The sequence below is a fragment of the Malurus melanocephalus genome, unplaced genomic scaffold (genome assembly GCF_030028575.1).
Source record: "Malurus melanocephalus ecotype Western Australia unplaced genomic scaffold, MMel_1.1 scaffold_12, whole genome shotgun sequence".
In the NCBI taxonomy this organism is placed as follows: domain Eukaryota; kingdom Metazoa; phylum Chordata; class Aves; order Passeriformes; family Maluridae; genus Malurus; species Malurus melanocephalus.
In genome coordinates, this window is record NW_026623244.1 from 2,067,328 (window position 1) to 2,084,346 (window position 17,019).

General features: G+C 56.1%; 1 protein-coding gene across 1 annotated transcript in view; it reads left to right on the forward strand.

Annotated features, from left to right (window-relative positions):
* The window catches only part of SEMA4G (semaphorin 4G), a 29,987-nt gene that overhangs the window by 6,039 nt on the left and 6,929 nt on the right, over nucleotides 1–17,019 (forward strand). Inside the window, exons 3-4 of the mRNA XM_057379908.1 lie at nucleotides 15,185–15,422; nucleotides 16,589–16,737. Coding sequence (XP_057235891.1) covers nucleotides 15,299–15,422; nucleotides 16,589–16,737 — 273 coding nt within the window. The 5' untranslated portion in view covers nucleotides 15,185–15,298. The remainder of the gene's footprint in view (nucleotides 1–15,184; nucleotides 15,423–16,588; nucleotides 16,738–17,019) is intronic.

Genomic DNA, 17,019 nt, shown 5'->3' on the forward strand with positions numbered 1-17,019 from the left:
AGCATCTGATCTTGCAGGAAGTCGAGGCAGCCACTCTGTGCTTCACTGGGGGGGGAAAAAGTCCCGTCCCTCCCTGAAGCTGAGCCTTGGGCTGGAGAGGCTGCAGCACGGGCTGGCTCTTCTGGTCTGCCCCTGCCTTTTTCCATCTCTTTATAACTTTCTCAGACAAATTCTTCTGCAATTGTAATTTTCCCTGCTGGCTCTCAGCCTGAAGAAACAGTGGTTTGGARAGTTTGCTCAATGATTTGAAGGGAAGAGGCTACCAAGCCTTTCATGCTCTGTGCCCATTGGAATATTTTCTTTTCCCGGGGGCTAATCGGTGGAGCATCACGCTTGGCTTGACGAGTCTGTAACACTCTCAAGAAACAAAGCCAAGCCTGGTGAGTGTGTACTCAGCTGCTGGGAAGCCCYAAGTGCTGCTGTCAGAGTCCAGGCAACACCACTGGGTCTTTTCTGCCCTTCTGCTTCACTCAGCTCTGCTGGCCTGGAATCTGGGCAGGCTGCTGCTGCGGGGGACAAAGGGGGCTGATGAGATGRTGGGTGCTGAGGCAGTGAGACTGACCCCGTGGTGTGGGGCTGGCGTGCTCCCCACTGGGCGCTTTTTTTGTCCATGGAGGCAGGTAAAGCAGCAATGCAGAGTAGTTGAGGGATGGAGGGGCCTGGAGAAAAGGCTGATTTCCTTGTTGCTTTCTCATGTTGAAAGGGGAAAGTACCCGTTTTTCCGCTGGTGGTTTTGACTTTATAACATGCYTCACGCCACGATGTGGGCTGGCACAGCCTTAGCCTGAGTTTCACAACTCCTTTGTGGGTTTCATAAAACCCCAGCTGCTGGAGCACCGTGATTTTGTAACTCCCAGCTGACTTTCAAACCAGTCTGGAGAGGAGCTTGAAACAATCGGATGCCTGCTGCTTCTCGGGCTGCAGAGGCTGGCAAACCAAATCCCAGATCTGGAGTTTTATCTCACTTTTCTTACTTGGGGGAAAGGAAAGGCAGGCTGCAGGTACTGCAATTTCCTATCAAAGGCTGGGGATCCTGGTCAACCCCATGGATTTGATGGGCACTGACACCCTGTTAGTGTTGCAACTCCAAAACTGAGTCCTTTGTGACATGCTGCTCCCMTGGTGTGCACCCCGCCAGTGTATTTTTAATTTAATCCTGGCTGCTATTTGATCCTGCTAAGTTGTTYGTATTTACACCTCCATGATCTGCAGTGAAATCCTCTGTCTGACCAAACTGTTCCCAGTAGCTGGAGAGGGAACATTCAGCAGTGGGGGTTTCCTGTCACATCCTGGACACCCCAGCGCAGGGACATCCACTAAAGTCTTGGCTGTGCAGGATAAACCTGAGAGAGGGCAAGATTGCTGGAGCCTGGGGCCTGGCACATTTTGGGACTGCAGGCAGGGTGAGGGTCCCTTGGGGTCCAGGGTGACAATGGGTGCTGAGCTACAACCAAGCCCGACAATGGCTCGAGGCACTCGAGGCAGAGCAATGTCAGGCATTAAGCACCCTAAATCATATYGTTGCATGCTCTGACGGGGTCCCCATGTCCCTCCAGGAAGGCTGCGGGCTGGCGGTGGCTGGGGAAGCTGTCCCTGGCAGGGAGCAGCCGGCAGCGTTCAGCTGCAACCTGAGTGCGCGCAGGTCGCCGTCTCCCCGGCTCGGGGTGAGCGCAGCATGTGTGCTGGGAGAGCTGATCCGCGCTAATCCCATCAATATTTCACGGTGTCGTGGCCCTGTTATAATTCCTCGCATCATTTGGGATGCCGGCTGGGATGGGCGTGTGGTGCCAAGTGAAACATGAGAGCTGCCACAGCTCTGCCCTGGCTCCCTGGCATCYGAGGGGTGGAAGGGGCTGTTTGTGGGTACTTCTGCCTGCTGCCATGGGTAGAATTGTGTGGCAGAGGCAGGTGAACCCAAAAATGCCGGGTGAGCATCGGCATCTGCCTGGTTTTGCCACCGGCTGGAGCAGTGCTGGGCAGTGCTGAGCAGTGTATGRACGGCACTGTGACAGAAAGAGCCAGCTCTGCCCGGTTCCCTCTCTGTGGGACACRGTGTTCAAGTGACAACAAGAAGAAATTAAACAGTAACCAGTCTCTGGGCTGGTGATGAGGGCACGAAAGCATTTCCTTTTCCTAAAGGCTGTTTGGAGCAACAGGGAGWGAGCATTTAGGATAAAACCTTGCATTGAGGGAGGTTTCCCAAGGCACCGTGTCATGACTCAAAAGGTCCCCTGCTCTGGGCTGTCCCCTGGGCCAGGGCAGGGGTTGTAGGGCTTTAAGTCCTGTGAGGAGCAGCTGATGGAGCTGGGGCTGTTTAACCTGCAGAAAAGGAGGTTCTGGGGAGACCTTATTGCTCTCTACAAGTGCCTGAAAGGAGGCTGTAGCCAGGTGAGGGCCAGCCTCTTCTCCCAAGTAGCAAATGATAGGACAGGAGGAAATGGCCTCAAGCTACACAGGGGAGGTTCAAACTGGACGTTATGAAAAGTTTATTCCCTATAAATGTGGTCAAGTATTGGAATGGACTGATGAGGGAAGTGGTGGGGTCGCCATCCCCAGAGGTATTCAAGAAACAACTGAACATGGCACTCAGTGCTGTGGTTYTTTTAACCAGGTGTTGTTTGGTCAAAGGTTGGACTCAATGATTTTGGAGACAGCTTCCAACCTTAATGATTCTGTGATTCTAGAGCTGCCCCAATAGGAAATTCCCCTTCCAGCACCTTCCTGGCTCTTGGCTAGTTTGAAGCAGGAGCCAGACCTCCCCACTTGGCAGAAGAGATCTGTGGGTAAGAGGAATGGAAGTGCRGGACAGGGTTGGGTTTGTTTGGGCTCCTGCTGCCTGGAACCCTCTCTGACTCTTGGGAAAGCCATGCAAAGAAGAGGAAGGCCCTGGCCTTCAACCTCCTGGAGCCCTAAATTCCTTCAGTTAATCTCATGGGGACAGCAGAGCAGGCAAAGCTCTGAAAATAGATCTGTTTCCAGCTGCCAATGACTCGTGTTAATTAATTAAAGCCTCGCAAGCTCGGGCCTGTAAAAGCGCAGTGCTGGTCGCGCCAGGCTCGGCTTGCTCTGCACTCACGTACTAATTATCCTACTGCAAGGCCAGCAGCTAACGAAGCTCCAATTTGTGCTGGGTTCGGCTTCCAGCCATGTGGGAGGCAGGGAGAGCTGTTGCAGGATGGGACGGGCACAGTGCCCTGGGTAAGGGGGAGCCTTGGGCAGCCCTGTCTCAGCCCTGGCACCACGTTCCCACTGCTCATGGACCAGTTCTCCCCATAACTGGCCCCACAACATCCAGCTGTGCCTCTGCTAAGGTAGGGAATGGGGTTTGGAGAGGATATGCAGGACTGGCTGCCTTGCAGCACCCAAACCCCCACCCCTGGGTAAGACAGGATGGCCAAGAGCATCCCTGCCTCACCACCCTGCCTGGCTCCCAGTGCGTGGGCATCCCACTTCTGCAGGGTGGGCAGAGAGGCGAGGCAAAGAGAGGCATGGAGRAGAYGCTGGGGTTTTGCCCAGGGACAGRAGGAAATGGTAATTAGCCTCTGGASCATGCAGGAGGTGAGGGTGGGAAGGCAGGGAATGCTTGAGGAGGTGGGCAGCGTTCCTGCTCTGAGAGTGGGGACATGGAATGGGTCTTGGGATATCATGCTGCAAGAGGGAATGGTGGCTTCTTGGTGAGTGTGTGCAAGGGTGACAGAGTCACCTGTCTTCAGGAGCACCCAGATGGGTCCCTTCTCAGCTGAGACCCATCAGTGGGTGAGGACTGGGGGGATTCAAACTTCTGCCACCCTCCCTCCCACCCACAGTATTTGTAGGAGGCAGGATCCTGGCAGTCAGAGGCCTTGAGAATGGCGTTAGTCAGACTACCCTTGGAAACCCCCAGCCCTGCCGCCTTTACTGACCCTAAATGTCCAGAAGGTGGTGGAAGTTCAGCTGGGGCTGGCCCTCATCATCAGACAATGCTCAGCAGCTTCAGCACAACTTGCTCAACCCCATGCGCTGCTGTGTGTCTGGCTCCAGGTCTGCAGGGTGTAGGGTTGGGGTGGCCTTTGTCCCTTTCCTGGRGTTGGAGGGGTTGGTGTGGAGCGGAGGGGATGAGCTGGCATCCAAAGGTGGTGGCACTGGGACTGGGCACCACACGGCTCTCTCTGTAGGCTGGCAGCAGCCGGCCACCCTGCCAGCCCCGAGTAATCCAGCACACGCAGGTACAGCATTTCCCCATCCTGCTCCAGCTGATTTCCAACTGCCCTAGATCCAACCTGCTGATTACACACCGCGTTGGCTCAGAGTTTGGCTTTCAGGAGGCTGCTGCTGAGAGGGGTGAGRAGGGAGGCTTGGCCAGGTGCTGGGAGCTTACGAAAGCAGAGCAAACACAGGCCCGGACCTGGCAGCTCCTGCACATGGGGAGGAGCTGCAGAGGCCACCCAGGATAAAAAGGCTCCACACAGGGCCCCAGAGAAACCATTACCTGTCTGTGTTTCCAAACGACCTTCCGCCATGTGAATGGCGAGATATGTGCTGAGAACAGAGAGAAGATGGGGCACGGTGCCTCAGGCATGCAGTGCAGGATGCTGAGGGGATTTTGGGGAGCAAGAAACTTTATCTGCACCATGGCACTGGCTGGGGTCTGTGCCGTGCTGACACTGGTGGCTCTGACGGGCGACTGTAGCACGATGTTACCCGCAGCGTGTGCTTGCTGTGTTGGCAGAGGATGACGCTCATCCATGTTCAGTCGTGCTTCTTCACAGTCCCAAGTCCACGATACCAGTCCTTTGCCTCCCTGACTTTGCAAAGGGCGTCCACACGGGCTTTTTGGAGACTGCATCACCCAAACCCGCGTTGAGTGAGCCCCCGGCCCACCCCACGCTCCGGAGGCAGAGCGGGGGCTGCACGGCAGCATCCCGACCCTGCGTGCGGGACTGTGCCTTGGGACATGCTGCCACCTGCTTCCGCGCAGCGCGGCCAGGGGCGGCCCCGCTCCGCTCCCCTSCTCCTCCTCCTCCTCYTCCWCCTCCTCCTCGCGGCCSCAGCCGGCGCTCYCCGCACTCGGCGCTGCCGGCAGGGGGCGGTGCGGGGCTCGGCGGGGCTCGGTCCGGCACGGGCGGCCGCGCACAGCCGGGACTGCGCTGCCGAGCGGAGCCGAGCCGAGCTGAGCCCCGGAGCGCCGAACGGGGCCGAGCCGATCCGAGCCGTGCCGTGCCCTACCCTACCCTATCCTGCCGTGCCGCCCGCGCCGCCCGCACCTGCTGCGCCCCCGCACCGCTCCGCACCGCAACCAGGCAAGTACCGAGGGGACGCGAGCAGCGCCAGCCCAGCCGGTGCGGGTGCGGGTCCGCAGGCCAGGGGGGTGCTGGGTTTGGGCGCCGCGCCTGCAGCAGGATCCGGGACGCTGGATCGGGCGGCTGGGTGCGGGTGCTGCGCGCAYACGGCTGGGGCTGAGCCCACGGGCAGGATCTGCCGTGCTGGGTGCCGGTGTTGAATCGCTTAGTTGGGCCTGAGGTGCTGGCTCCGGGTCGGGTCTGGGTCTGCAGGCAAGGCTTTGGGTGCTGGATCCCAGGCTGAGTCCGCAGGCAGGATCGGGGTGCTGGTGCTTAATCCACAGGCAGGGTTGGGGCTGTTGGATCTGGAGTGCCGAGTCTTGGTCAGGGTCCACAAGCAGGATTGGGAATGCTGGTTCTGTGTGCCCGGGTGCTGGATCCGGGTGCTGGATCCGGGTGCCGAGTCCACAGGCAGGATCTGGGGTGCTGGGTGTGGGTGCTGCACGCACAGGAAGGGTCCAGAGAAAGAGGAGCAGGGCTCTGACCTGCTGTGGATGAAGTCCAGGTAATAATGTGTTGGAGGAAACAAGAGGGAGGCAGGATGGAGAGGGGTTCAGGGTAGGTCTGATGTAGGTCAGGATTTGGGGATGATGAGCAGGAGGGGAGGTGGGATATGCTGAATCTGGTGGCAGTGCAGGAGCTTTCTTTGGGGACAGGTCTGGGGTATGGGGTGAGGTGGGACTGGGGGACCTGGGTTGGAGTGATGGAGGAACATGCTGGGGGTGTGAGGGAACGCGATGGTAGGAGTTGCAGACAGACGGCACCAGCCCTTGACATGAGGGCTGGATACAGCTCTTTCCTTCCCCAGCAGGATGCGGGGATCAGGGTCTGCAGGGATGAGGACTGCTGGGGGTGTGTGGGGAGGCTGAGCATTACCTGGGGTCAGCTGGGATGAGGTACTAAACCGATGCGGGTGGTGCAGTGMAATCCCTGCCCCCCTCTCCTTTCCTTTGGAAATCAGGGGGTGGTCATGGAATGTGGCTTGTCTGAGCCTTGACTCGTTTAGATTCGTCTCCTTGAGATGCATTGCTGTGGGTCTGCAGATGCCCCCCAGGTAAAGCAGACCTGCTTGTGYGCTGGGGGCTTCTCTGCATCTTCTTTCGTACCAATCCAAAGGTAGAAGGTACCTGCAGCACGGGTATTTGGGGCTCTCTTTGTCTCTCCATCAGTGCCCAGGTGGGCCTGTGACTTGTGCCCGGCCTTTAAAACTGAGAGCAYGAAGTGGGAGGAGGAACCATGAAAAGGCTCTTCGGGTGCCAAGAAAAACAGTCTCCAAAGACAAAGAGGCTTCCCAAAATGGATGAGGAGTGCAGTTTTGCTCAGATGCAGGGAAATTATTAATAACAACAGCGGCATTTTTGGTGCTAGTTGGCCTGCCACTGCGTGCTCCGAGTGCTTTGCCTCCTTCTGCGGCAGGCACAGGCTGGGACACCCCCATCCGARCCCCGAACCTGGGCGGGATGACCGTGGCAGCCGCAGATGCTGCGTTCATGCCCTGCAGGACAGGTCTGTGCTTCATCTCGGTTTGGCCAGGCTCGCTCTGCCCAGAGGGATGAGGGGCAGGGAGCTACCCCCCAGCAGGAGAGATCCCTATCAGGACTTTGTTTTTGTGTTGCAACCTGAGGGGAAAAAACCCTGAAACCCCAACCACCCTTTCAGTTCCTGCAGATGAGGCTTTGTTCTCCCCCCCTGCTTTTTCCAACATCTATTTGAACCTTTCACCACTTTACCCACCAGGAATGCAGTGGGTTTGCTGGAGCTGGGAGGTTTATTCAGCAAATCTGCCAGGTCATGTGCCAGGAAAAAGCATCCAGGTGAGCTTAGCAAGGCTGGTGAGGGGGCTCTGCTGGCACCCTGTGCAGGAGGGCAGCGGTGGGGACAGTGCCAGCCTCGCCTGGCCGCGTGTGGGGAATTTCCCTGCACTTGCCCGCCGGCTCTGCTTGGCATCTTGACGAGACTTGTTGGGAAGCAGCTCATGTGATGGGTGGTTTTACGAGGGGGGAGCCTGTCCTGGGGACCYGCTGCCTCTCTGGGAGGAGTGGTGATCCCCTCAGACTTTTTTACGTACCCCCACTGCAAAGGCCTCCGTGACGTGGTACTGGGTGGGCGCCTGTTTGTGTTGGGAGCTGAGAGCTCCTACAGGGCTGATGCTTCAGGAGCAAATGCTGCCATCTCCATCCTTCCCTGGCTGGCTGTGCCACCAGCTCCTCGTGATTTACGAGCATGAGGGCTTTGCCGTAGCAAGGTCATCACCAAAGCCACCCCCTCCTTCCTCCTGGGGCCTGAGCTCTGCATTTGGAGGAGGCTGAGGGTTTCAGGCACTGGTGTAGGGGACCAGGATGCAGCTGCGCAATTCAGGGTGTGCTCTGAGTTCTGCTTTTGCTTAAAAGCTCCCTCCAGGTACAATCCCACCTCCGTTACCTGGTGGAGGGTGACTGTTTGCCTGTTACAAAGCCCAGCCCATGTAAATAATGTGGGGATCTGATTTTGGGGCAGCAAAGCTGGTGGTATGCAAACAGCTCTGGGAAAGGCCAGATGCTTTGTGCTGTGCAGTTTTGAATGCAAAGYTGAATATCAAAATTTGGTTTCATCCCAAATTGAAAGTCTGTTCAAGGGAAAGCAAAGGAAACAAGAAGATGTTGTTGAAACTGGAATCCCTAAAACTGCTCCCGTCATCTGGTTTTGCTGGACTTTGGAAAAGAAAACAGTTTATCTTTGGAATAAATAAAAGGGAGAGCAACAGGCTTGCAGCAGAAAGCCCCGTGTTCATTCCAGACAAGTTGGGTTGTGCTCCACTTCTTGCCCCCGCTTCCAAGGGKACCCCAGGTTGCGTGTGATTTCTGAGCCTCTGTTTCCCCTCGGGAAAGCTCTGCACTGCCCCGACGGTGGGAACCCCAGGCATTGCCAAGAAACATCTTTGAAACTCAAACCTGGCTTTGGAAAAMAACTGGAAGACAAACCGGCTTTAAACAAACACCCGAGTTAATTCCGTGTCTTGCATTGTATGAGCCCAGTGAAATGAAACATAGTGCAGCCACAGGGACGGGCAAATGGATTCGGATGCTTTTAAAAGCCCTGAAATCTGCTGGCTTTGAGATGTCCTTTTACACTTAAGGTTGGGATTTTTTTTCTTTTCCTTCCTAATTGTTCCTGGGAATTTAATTCTACAACTATTTTGCTGCTTCTGCCGAGGAGACAATGTGCTTCAGCCACAAAGCCTTTGAAGGCTGAATTGCAGATCACATCCAGTGCTGAGCCACTTGGATGCAGACGCCCCCTTGCTGGGAGAATTTGCTGTGATGTGGAGGGCTGTCTGTCTGCTCGTTTGTTCGGGCTGCCGAGGGGCTGCCGGCCAGCAGTGAAGCTTGTCGTGCTGCAAATGAGGAAAGGATGGAACATGTTGGGGTTTGGAGGTGATGTTKCTGGCACGGAGCCTGCCTGTTCCCCATAAGGGAGGATGTGGGAGCCCCAGGGATCTGCACCCCACATCCCAGGGCTGGGTGGCTGCGCTCTGCCTCCCCCGTGTCCCGGGCTGGAGGCGTGCGAGTGAAGTCAGCGTGAGGCCACGGAGTCTCGGCACCATCCGGTTTCACTTCCCGGCTGTTGCATGACTCCCTGCAGTACTCTCAGGTGCTCCCAGGCTGTGGGGTCAACACAGGGCTGCTGCYGTGGTGTTTCCAAAGGGGAGATACGTGCTGTGTGAGAGAGAAGAGCCATCAGGACCGTGCCCTCACTGCTTTCAGGCAAGAACAAATGCCTCGAGCACATGAGCAATTGCTCCTGTGAGGGGAGTTTTGCTGCTCTCTCCAGGGATTGTGAGTCTGGGCTGGCCATGGCACCCTTTGGTGCTCTTGGTTCAACCACTGAGCTGGACCAAAAGTTTGCCCTTCAGCCTCCCCTCCTTGCACCCTTCCAGGCCAGCTCTGCATCAGGCTCGAGCCAGGCAAGGAGCTGTTTCAACTGACAGACAGTGTTGCTGGTTTTTCCATTAGGGTGGGCAGCGAAGGGGTGCTCTGTTCTGCTGTCCTGGGCACTGTGCTCTTGCTGTCTGCTTGTGTCGTGTCAGGAGCAGCTGGAGCAGACATGCCCTGTGCCTGGCAGCCATGGCACAGGGCAGAGCAGCTCTCCTTATTTTCTCAGTCGGACTTTTTTGGGTGGGTTTGGATGGGAATGGCTGGAGGGCTCTCACGAGGACTTGGCACTGAGCTCCGTTGCTGCCTGGAAGCCCCTTTGAACCTCCTGCTCCTCGTCAGACCCGACCTGATGGAGGAGAGGAACGAGTTCTTGTGAGATTAGTGAAAAGAGGGAGCTTGGGAGAAGCTAACACACCCTGATCCCTGCAGCCGTGCAGGGGGGACATCGTGTTTCCCTGCCCCTTGTGGGGTGAGCAGCATCCCCCAGAGAAATGCAGCAGGGGGAGGGTGATAAAGGCGTGGTGCTGGGATGGCAAATCTGTCGGAAATTGGGCTGTTGTTGRTTTTATGGCTGACTGCTCAGCTTGCCTTTTCAGTGATGTTTGGCTCCCTCCAGCACTGGTGCCCCTTAAACTGGCCCACATCCCTGACTGTCCCCGCTTGCTCTCCCATCCATCACTTTGCTACCTCATGTGTCTCCTCCCCACCGTGACGTTWCTGGGACCAGAGCTGGGTGCTCTCCTCTGCTGGATGTTCTGGGCTCTGCTGGTTCTACTGGGGGCTGTGCTGTGGGAATTTGGAGCCTGTTCCCATGGCCTGCTGGAGCCTGCTGCCCGCCTCCCTGGCTCCACGATGGCTGTGCTCTGCGTGGGGGCTTTGCGTCGGGAGCAGGGCAGGATACTCTCTGAGAGAAGCTGATGTTGCAGCTCTTCCCCCCCTCCTCTGTGCCCAAATCCCAAATTTGGGWAAAGGAGAAGTACATCTGCTTCCTGAACAGCGGAAGCTCTAGTGTGTGTCTGCTGAAGCACCTCAGGGTCAAGCATGGTTTTGTTTAAAGAAAGCAACTAAAATAAACCCAGGGAGGGGCTCCCAGGAGGTCACTGTGCTCCTTCTCTCCCTGACCCAGCACGGGTCCCCTCTTCCCGGAGGGCTTTTGGCAAGTTTGCATTTTTTTTCTTGTGCTGTTGACAAAAATCCTGTCTGGTTGAGAAATATCTGTGCAGCAGCGCCAGCCCAGTCCCATGGGTCAAATCCTACCCCTACAAATCTGTGCTGGGAACCGGGGCTTGTTTGGGGCTGGCCTTTGGGGATGCTGCCGGGGGGACTCATGTCCTTGCAGGGCAACCCGGGCACAAGGCCAGAAGCAAACTCCTCAAACAAATGGATGGACAGATGGACACTATGGGCTTGGGGTGGATCTGATGTTCTATCATTTGCTGCTTGGGCTCTGCAGCAGAAGCGAAGTGCTGGAAGTTCGTCAAGGGCTGAATTAAAGTTGCCTGGCAACCTCCATCCCTGCTCCTCTTCCCACATCTCGCAGGATTTCCCACCCAAGATCTGCCGCCTCCAGGGAAGGGGGGCCCAAAACGCATTGCGCTCGCATCCAGGCCMGGGCTCGGCTTGTTTCCCGTCCCTGGATGGCTCCTTTCCCATAATTTATTGGTTCTTCCCACGTATGGGGGCCGGGAGCTCTCCCCACCTCACCCCCTGGGGCAGGTGCTTTTCCCYGCTGCCGTGCTGGGAATGGGTTGGGCTGTTTCAGCTGAACCTGAGGGCAACTTGAGCGGGTCTGCTGGAGGGTAGAACAGCTCAGTGGGAATGAGAGTGGCTGCTGGGGTCGTGCCAGCCTTGGCCCTAGTGAGTASAATCTTCTGCATGGGGTTTTGAGTGCCCAGGCTGGGCTACCATGAAAAAGCAAAGTGCAAATGGTATCTTCTGATGCAGTCTCTGATGGGGGTTTTGTTAAAGCTGTTTTGCAACTCCTTAACCCAGAGAAGATYCATTGGAAATCCCTGGCTCCCACTGGGAAACCAGCAATGCTTGCTTGTAGCAGTCTGTGATGCCAAGGGAAGCAGCTCATGAGAGAGGAGAAATGTCCAGCAGCCTTTCTGGGAGCCTGCTCCTTCTTTACTAGATCTTGGTGGAACAGCCACAAGCTGTTAGGGAGGGGTGGGTGGGGAAGTGTTTTCTCCCACTCTGCAAATCTGTCCTGCCATCCAGAATGGATACTGAGGGTAAGCTGGAGAAATGCTGCTCCCACCCACCACTTCCATTCTTTCTTCTGAGCTCCTCTGAAATTAAAAAGCTGGCATCATTTTTAGCCGTGCTGATATGGAAATACCCGTGGGGGGCCCATTAGACCCCATCTGTGGTCTCTCCATGTTTGCCAGCCCCACAGACAGCACAGCTTCCCTGCAGAGCAGCTTGCAAACGGCTTTTGCTCCCAGGTTCTGCTGCCTTGTGACTTTGAGGACCATGGGGCAGCGGGAAGGGGCCCCTACACCACGGAATGTCCTGCTGTGGTGGCTGTTGAGGTGTGTGCCAGCTCTGTCTGGTTTCTTTGGCCAGTTTCTCTGGCCGGATCCAGGCTRGTGAGACCTGCCACTGTGAAAATCACTCATCAAAAACTCTTTGCTCCTCCAGAGACGCTGGTCATGGGGATTTTAAGGAGGTGCCGACTGGGCCAGCCCGTTTGGGTGTGCTGTACGGGCTGGCTGCCGGTGGGAGGCTGAGGCCGGCACAGTCATGCTCACACAGCTTCCGTCGTGACCCAGTAAACCCAGTCAGACCTGACCTCGCTCCCCTGTGCACTCACCCACACCTGCACGCCTCTGCTGCCCCACTGCTTTCCTGGCTTTCCCCAGGGACCAGCAAACACATCCCACTGGCGAGAGGCAGTACCTGGGYCTGGCTCCATGCTGGGAGCTGCGGCCGAAGCCTGCAGAAGCACTGATAGCCAGTGGTACAAGGGTGGGCTTGTAGCTCTGTGGATGTTACACACTGTGAGCAGAGCAGCTGCTCCCCAGCTTTGCCCACCCCAGGGTGTCCATCAGCCCTGTGCTGGGTCCTGCCTCCACCATCCTGCTTCTTCAGTGTCGTTAGCAGGMGTGGGAGCTGGGGCTGGATTATCAGGTCCTAAGTCAGCCCCCCTGTGCTGGGAAGTAGGTGATGCGCCATGGGACTTGGGAGCTCGCTCCTGGGAATGGGATGGGCTTTTCTGGGAGTTTTTCTCCTAAAATCCTGGTTTCATTGATGCTTTTCAACCTCTTCCTCTCCCCTTTTTGTTTCCTTYCTTTAGAGAAAACTGTGATGTTTCCATTCCCAACTTTTTTCCATTTCTTATTGAAGTGCTGGACTCGTGTAATCCATCTGCCCCCAGCCCTAATGATGGGTTTCACAGATCCAGATCTACTCTGTTTCCTGTCTGAGCCCTCGGCTTCACCCTGAGCTTAAAACTTGCAGCCTGACAAGGGGGAAATGGTGGCTTCAGGGGGGTTTGGTGTGGCTACAGACTAGGGTATTGACCTGAGGGAGGCCAAGGATGGTTTCAGTTCCTTTTGCTTTTTCTCCCCCACCCTAAGTATGAAAAATAAAAACTAGAAAACAAAAAAATAGGGAAGCTTGGAACAGCCCTTCTCTTTTGAGTAAAATATTAACTAGCTCTTACGGCGTAACTGATTAAATGTTCTTTAGGACAAAGTTACATCTGATCTCAGGCAAAGGAGCCTTTGGAAAAGGGTGTAGCTGCTTCCCTGGAAAAAGCAGAAGAGCCCAGCCCTGGCAGCACGGGAGGCTGCTCCCCCCTGCCCAGCCAGGAACCCTGCACAATTCCGCAGTTTAATTTATTATTTTTGTTTTCCCCCGTGCTGGCTCGGTGCTCACAATAGTTAAATGTTAGCTGGGGTGGCCCTGTGATAAGCACCATCCCTGCCACCCTGCCTGGCTGCACTCTCGGCTCCAGTCCCCAGCACATCAGGAGCCAAGCAGCAGGCAAAGTTCAGGGCTTGTTTGTCATGGGGAGATAAGGTGAGGACGCCCAGCAGCATGGAGGGCKGTTACTCATTTATTAGAGATCGTTGTTTGCTTGTGGTAAGGAAGTTTCTCCTCTGCWCTGCTTTCACATCCCAAGTGCAGCAGCTCTTGTGGCTTACGTGTGATTCCAGATTCATGTCCCCATATGGAGGCTTGGAAAAGGGTCCCTGCAGCTGCTAAAATGACCCTGCTCCTGCTGGCCGGATGGAAAGCTGTCAGTGTAGAGCTGGCTCGGGTGCTTTGGTGCTCCAGGTGTGACCCCACTGCTTGCTTTGCCCAAAACTTGGTGGGTTTGGCTCATGCTAGACTCATGATGCCACCAAAGCAACTTCTTTCCTGTTGACCTCCATCTGCACTCACCTGCCTTGCATGGCTRTGCCAGGCCCATCATTGATGGGCAGAACCTCAATCTGTACCGGGCTCGTCCTGGAAACAGGAGTGACATGGAGGGAGCCTGCTCTGGGATCTGCTCCACAAGGAGCTCAGCCCTGCACGCAGCACCCTGCCTGCACCCGGGGCTGGTGGATGCTCTTTGTGTGCTCTGTGCTGCTCTGGAGCCTGGGGGACAGTGAGGCAGCAGGGAGAAACACCTCCCATCTGCCCCATTCCCGGAATGCTCTGGGGCAGCAGCCAGTGCAGGTGTGAGGTGTGTGTCTAAAACCCCTTGGAGGAACCAGCACTTTCATGCAAGCTCCAGAACCATGGCTGAATCCACATCCRGCCCCTCACTTCTCCTTTTTATCCCCAAAGCCTTTTTCACTTTGGTTTTACCTGCCCTCTTCCTGGGACCCGACAAAGTATTTGCTTCAGGGAAATCATCTACAGTGAGCATGTTTGAGCAGCTTCTCTACAGGGTCAGGCATTTGKTTTTTATAAATACATATATATATTTATAAGGAAATATATAGGTGCTGGTTTCTTATGGGGAGCTCTCTGGCTCAGAGATACCATCATCTTTTTCCTCCTTAATGCTTGTAGGATAAACTGGTGACTTTGCTCAGTGCAGCTGGGACAGCTGGGGGGTTATTTGTGAGGGATTGAATGCATGAAAGTGAGAGCCAAAGTGAATGCTGAGCTTTGAGGCAGCTTGGGATGAAAGTGAAACTGAAATCTTGTGGAAAAACACAGGGGAAAATTATTTCTGCTTGAAAAGACTTGATGAAGATGACAAGCAGTTCCTGTATGGATTTTCCTTCACCTTGTGTTGCTGCATGCCTGAAGCATCCTTCCAAATGCCTCAGTGCTCAGGAGTCTCATTTCATGAGGGGCAAAAGTGTGACAAGTATCTTGCATGGCAAGACATGGTCAGCTGGTCTTTTGGGAAGGAGAGGAGACCTTGGGCCTCCCAAGACCCCCACTGCTGCCATTCCTGCTGCAGCCACTCTGGGGAGCGGGGTACCCCAGTGTGCCAAGAGACCCAACAGAAGGGCTGACCCCATGCCTCCTTCCCTGCTTTTGAGGGACAATGTGCCTGCTTTTTGAGTGTGAAATGCAATGGGGGATCAGCTGGCTCTGCTGAAACATATCCTACAGTCAGGGTGATCTACAGGAGTAAARGGCTGGGAGTGAAGGAGGAATGAGCCCAGAGAAGACCTGGAGGAAAATGCACCTCCAAGCAGCTGACCCGAGTGCTCAGCAAGYGACTACGCCACTGTGACAGAATGGCTGCTGACCCAGGGGGATGCTGCTCTGCTCAAACTCCCCTCCGTGCCCTGTGATGGCCGCAGGCTCGATGCCTTGTGCCATGCCTTCGTTTCCCCTTTAGCAAATGAGAGTTTGTTTTTCCCCGAAGCCATCCCTGGTCTGAGGCCGTGCTGGGTCAAGCATCCATGCGTGCGTACAGCTGGCTCCTTCCCAAGCCTGCTTGCTTGTGCGGTGCTGGGACAGCGGGAGAGTCTGACCCAGTGCTCTGTGTTTCAGGAGGSTTTGGTGGCCAGGCCTGTCCCGGAGAGCTGGAGAGCCCGTGCCAAGGATTGGCTGTGCCGGCCCGGCGGCAGCRGCTGAGGCGGCTGCCCTTGCCGAGAGAGCAGGAAGATGAGCGCAAGTCCAGCACATCTCCTGACCACTCTCTTCATGGCAGCGGCAGCCGTGGGCTACCCATCACGGCGCTCTGCCACCGACCTGGATGCCACCCCCAGGACAACAGTCACCTTTGATGGTAAGGGGGCATGGGTCCTGGTGGTGGCAGTGAGGTGTGGGGTTTTGCTGGCACTGGCCTTGGTGCATTGTGACTGCATCTGGTCTTTGCCACCCCCTGGAGCAGGGGGCTCAGCATGGGAGGGTGGCTACATGGGAACCTCTGATTCCGTGGGCTCCAGAAATCAGAGCCCACATGGCTGTCTGGTACCAGGCACCACAAGGAAGGGAGCACAGCAAAGTCATGTCTCCAAAAACCTTGGGGGCGAGGATGTGCAGGGAGCCAGCCCTGATCAACCCCTGGCTCTGCCTGGCAGCCCTTGAAGACCGTCCTGAGCTGGGTATCACACCTGGGCTGGGATTTTATGGCCCAAATAGTCAGCAGGGAGCTTTCTTCCATGATTTTCTCTAATTGCCACTGGGCTCTTGGCCTCCAGCCTCTGTGGTGTCAGTGAGCACAGCAGTGTCATCGTCCCTTGGGTATCCACATGACTTCATTGACCTCATTAGTGAGGCTCAACTCAGCAATCGATGGTGGAAGAGTTTCATTAGCAGCTGGGGTGCCCCTTTCTCTCTGCACAATGCCTCTTTTCTGGGGAGGGGGGGCAATCATTCATTTTCCAGCTGCCTCCAAAGTCCCATGCCTCATAGAATTTTTGCTTCCTGCTGGTCCCTCTGGCCAGGGCTGAGTCCTACCTTGAACTTCTCAGCACCCCAAATTGGATGGTTTTRTCAGCTTGGTGGGCAGGAGCACTCAGCCTCGCTGCAGAATTGCTCCCTTTGCATGCTAGTTTTGGTTCAGGTTTTTTTATCCTTCCCTTTGGGCTGGCTGGGCTCAGTGCAGAGCCAGGGTCACTGCCTGCATGTTTCTCCTTTCTTCAGCAGTTCCCTAAACACCGAGGCAGGCCCATTGCCAGCATGGTCATTGCAGTTCCCACCCCAGAGCTGTGCTTTAATTAGCAGAGAGAAATCTCCTCTGTGAGCCTGAGCCCAATTAGTGCCTTTTTCCTTCTACCGAACCTCCTCCCTTCCTTTCCTCCTGCTGTAACTGCTGGCACCCGGCACTGTCTGCCTGATAACCTCAGTGAGTGYCATCCCAGCACTTCCAGCTCCGTTCTCTTGTCTTTCCCCAGTGGCTCACACTGTGCCTGCCCCGGGGTCCCTCTCAGCCCCCTGTTCCYTTTGCAGAGCTGTCAGCAGTCCGGYGTTTCAGCGCGCACACCCTCAACTACAGCACCCTGCTGCTGGAGGACGACCGGGGCATCCTCTACGTGGGCGCCAGGGGAGCCATCTTCGCCCTCAACTCCAGTGACGTGGCTGACGGCTCCCACCGCACGGTGAGCCCGGCCTCTGCCTGCCACCAGCTGGTTGTCCTCTCCTGTCCCATGCTGCCCAATGCCCACCCTAACTGTGGCCACTCTGTCCCTGCTCAACTTCCCGCTCGCCATCTCAGGTCTTGCCTGGAGGTGATGTCTCCAGGTCTGTCACCAGGTCCTCTGTGGACACCTTTCTCCCCAGCCAGACAGCATGGGGATAGTGATGGGAGACATCCCCAAAGCTCTGAGCTGCCTGCTTCAGGGACACCCCAGCTGAACGAGGGGTGGGGGAGAATCGCACTT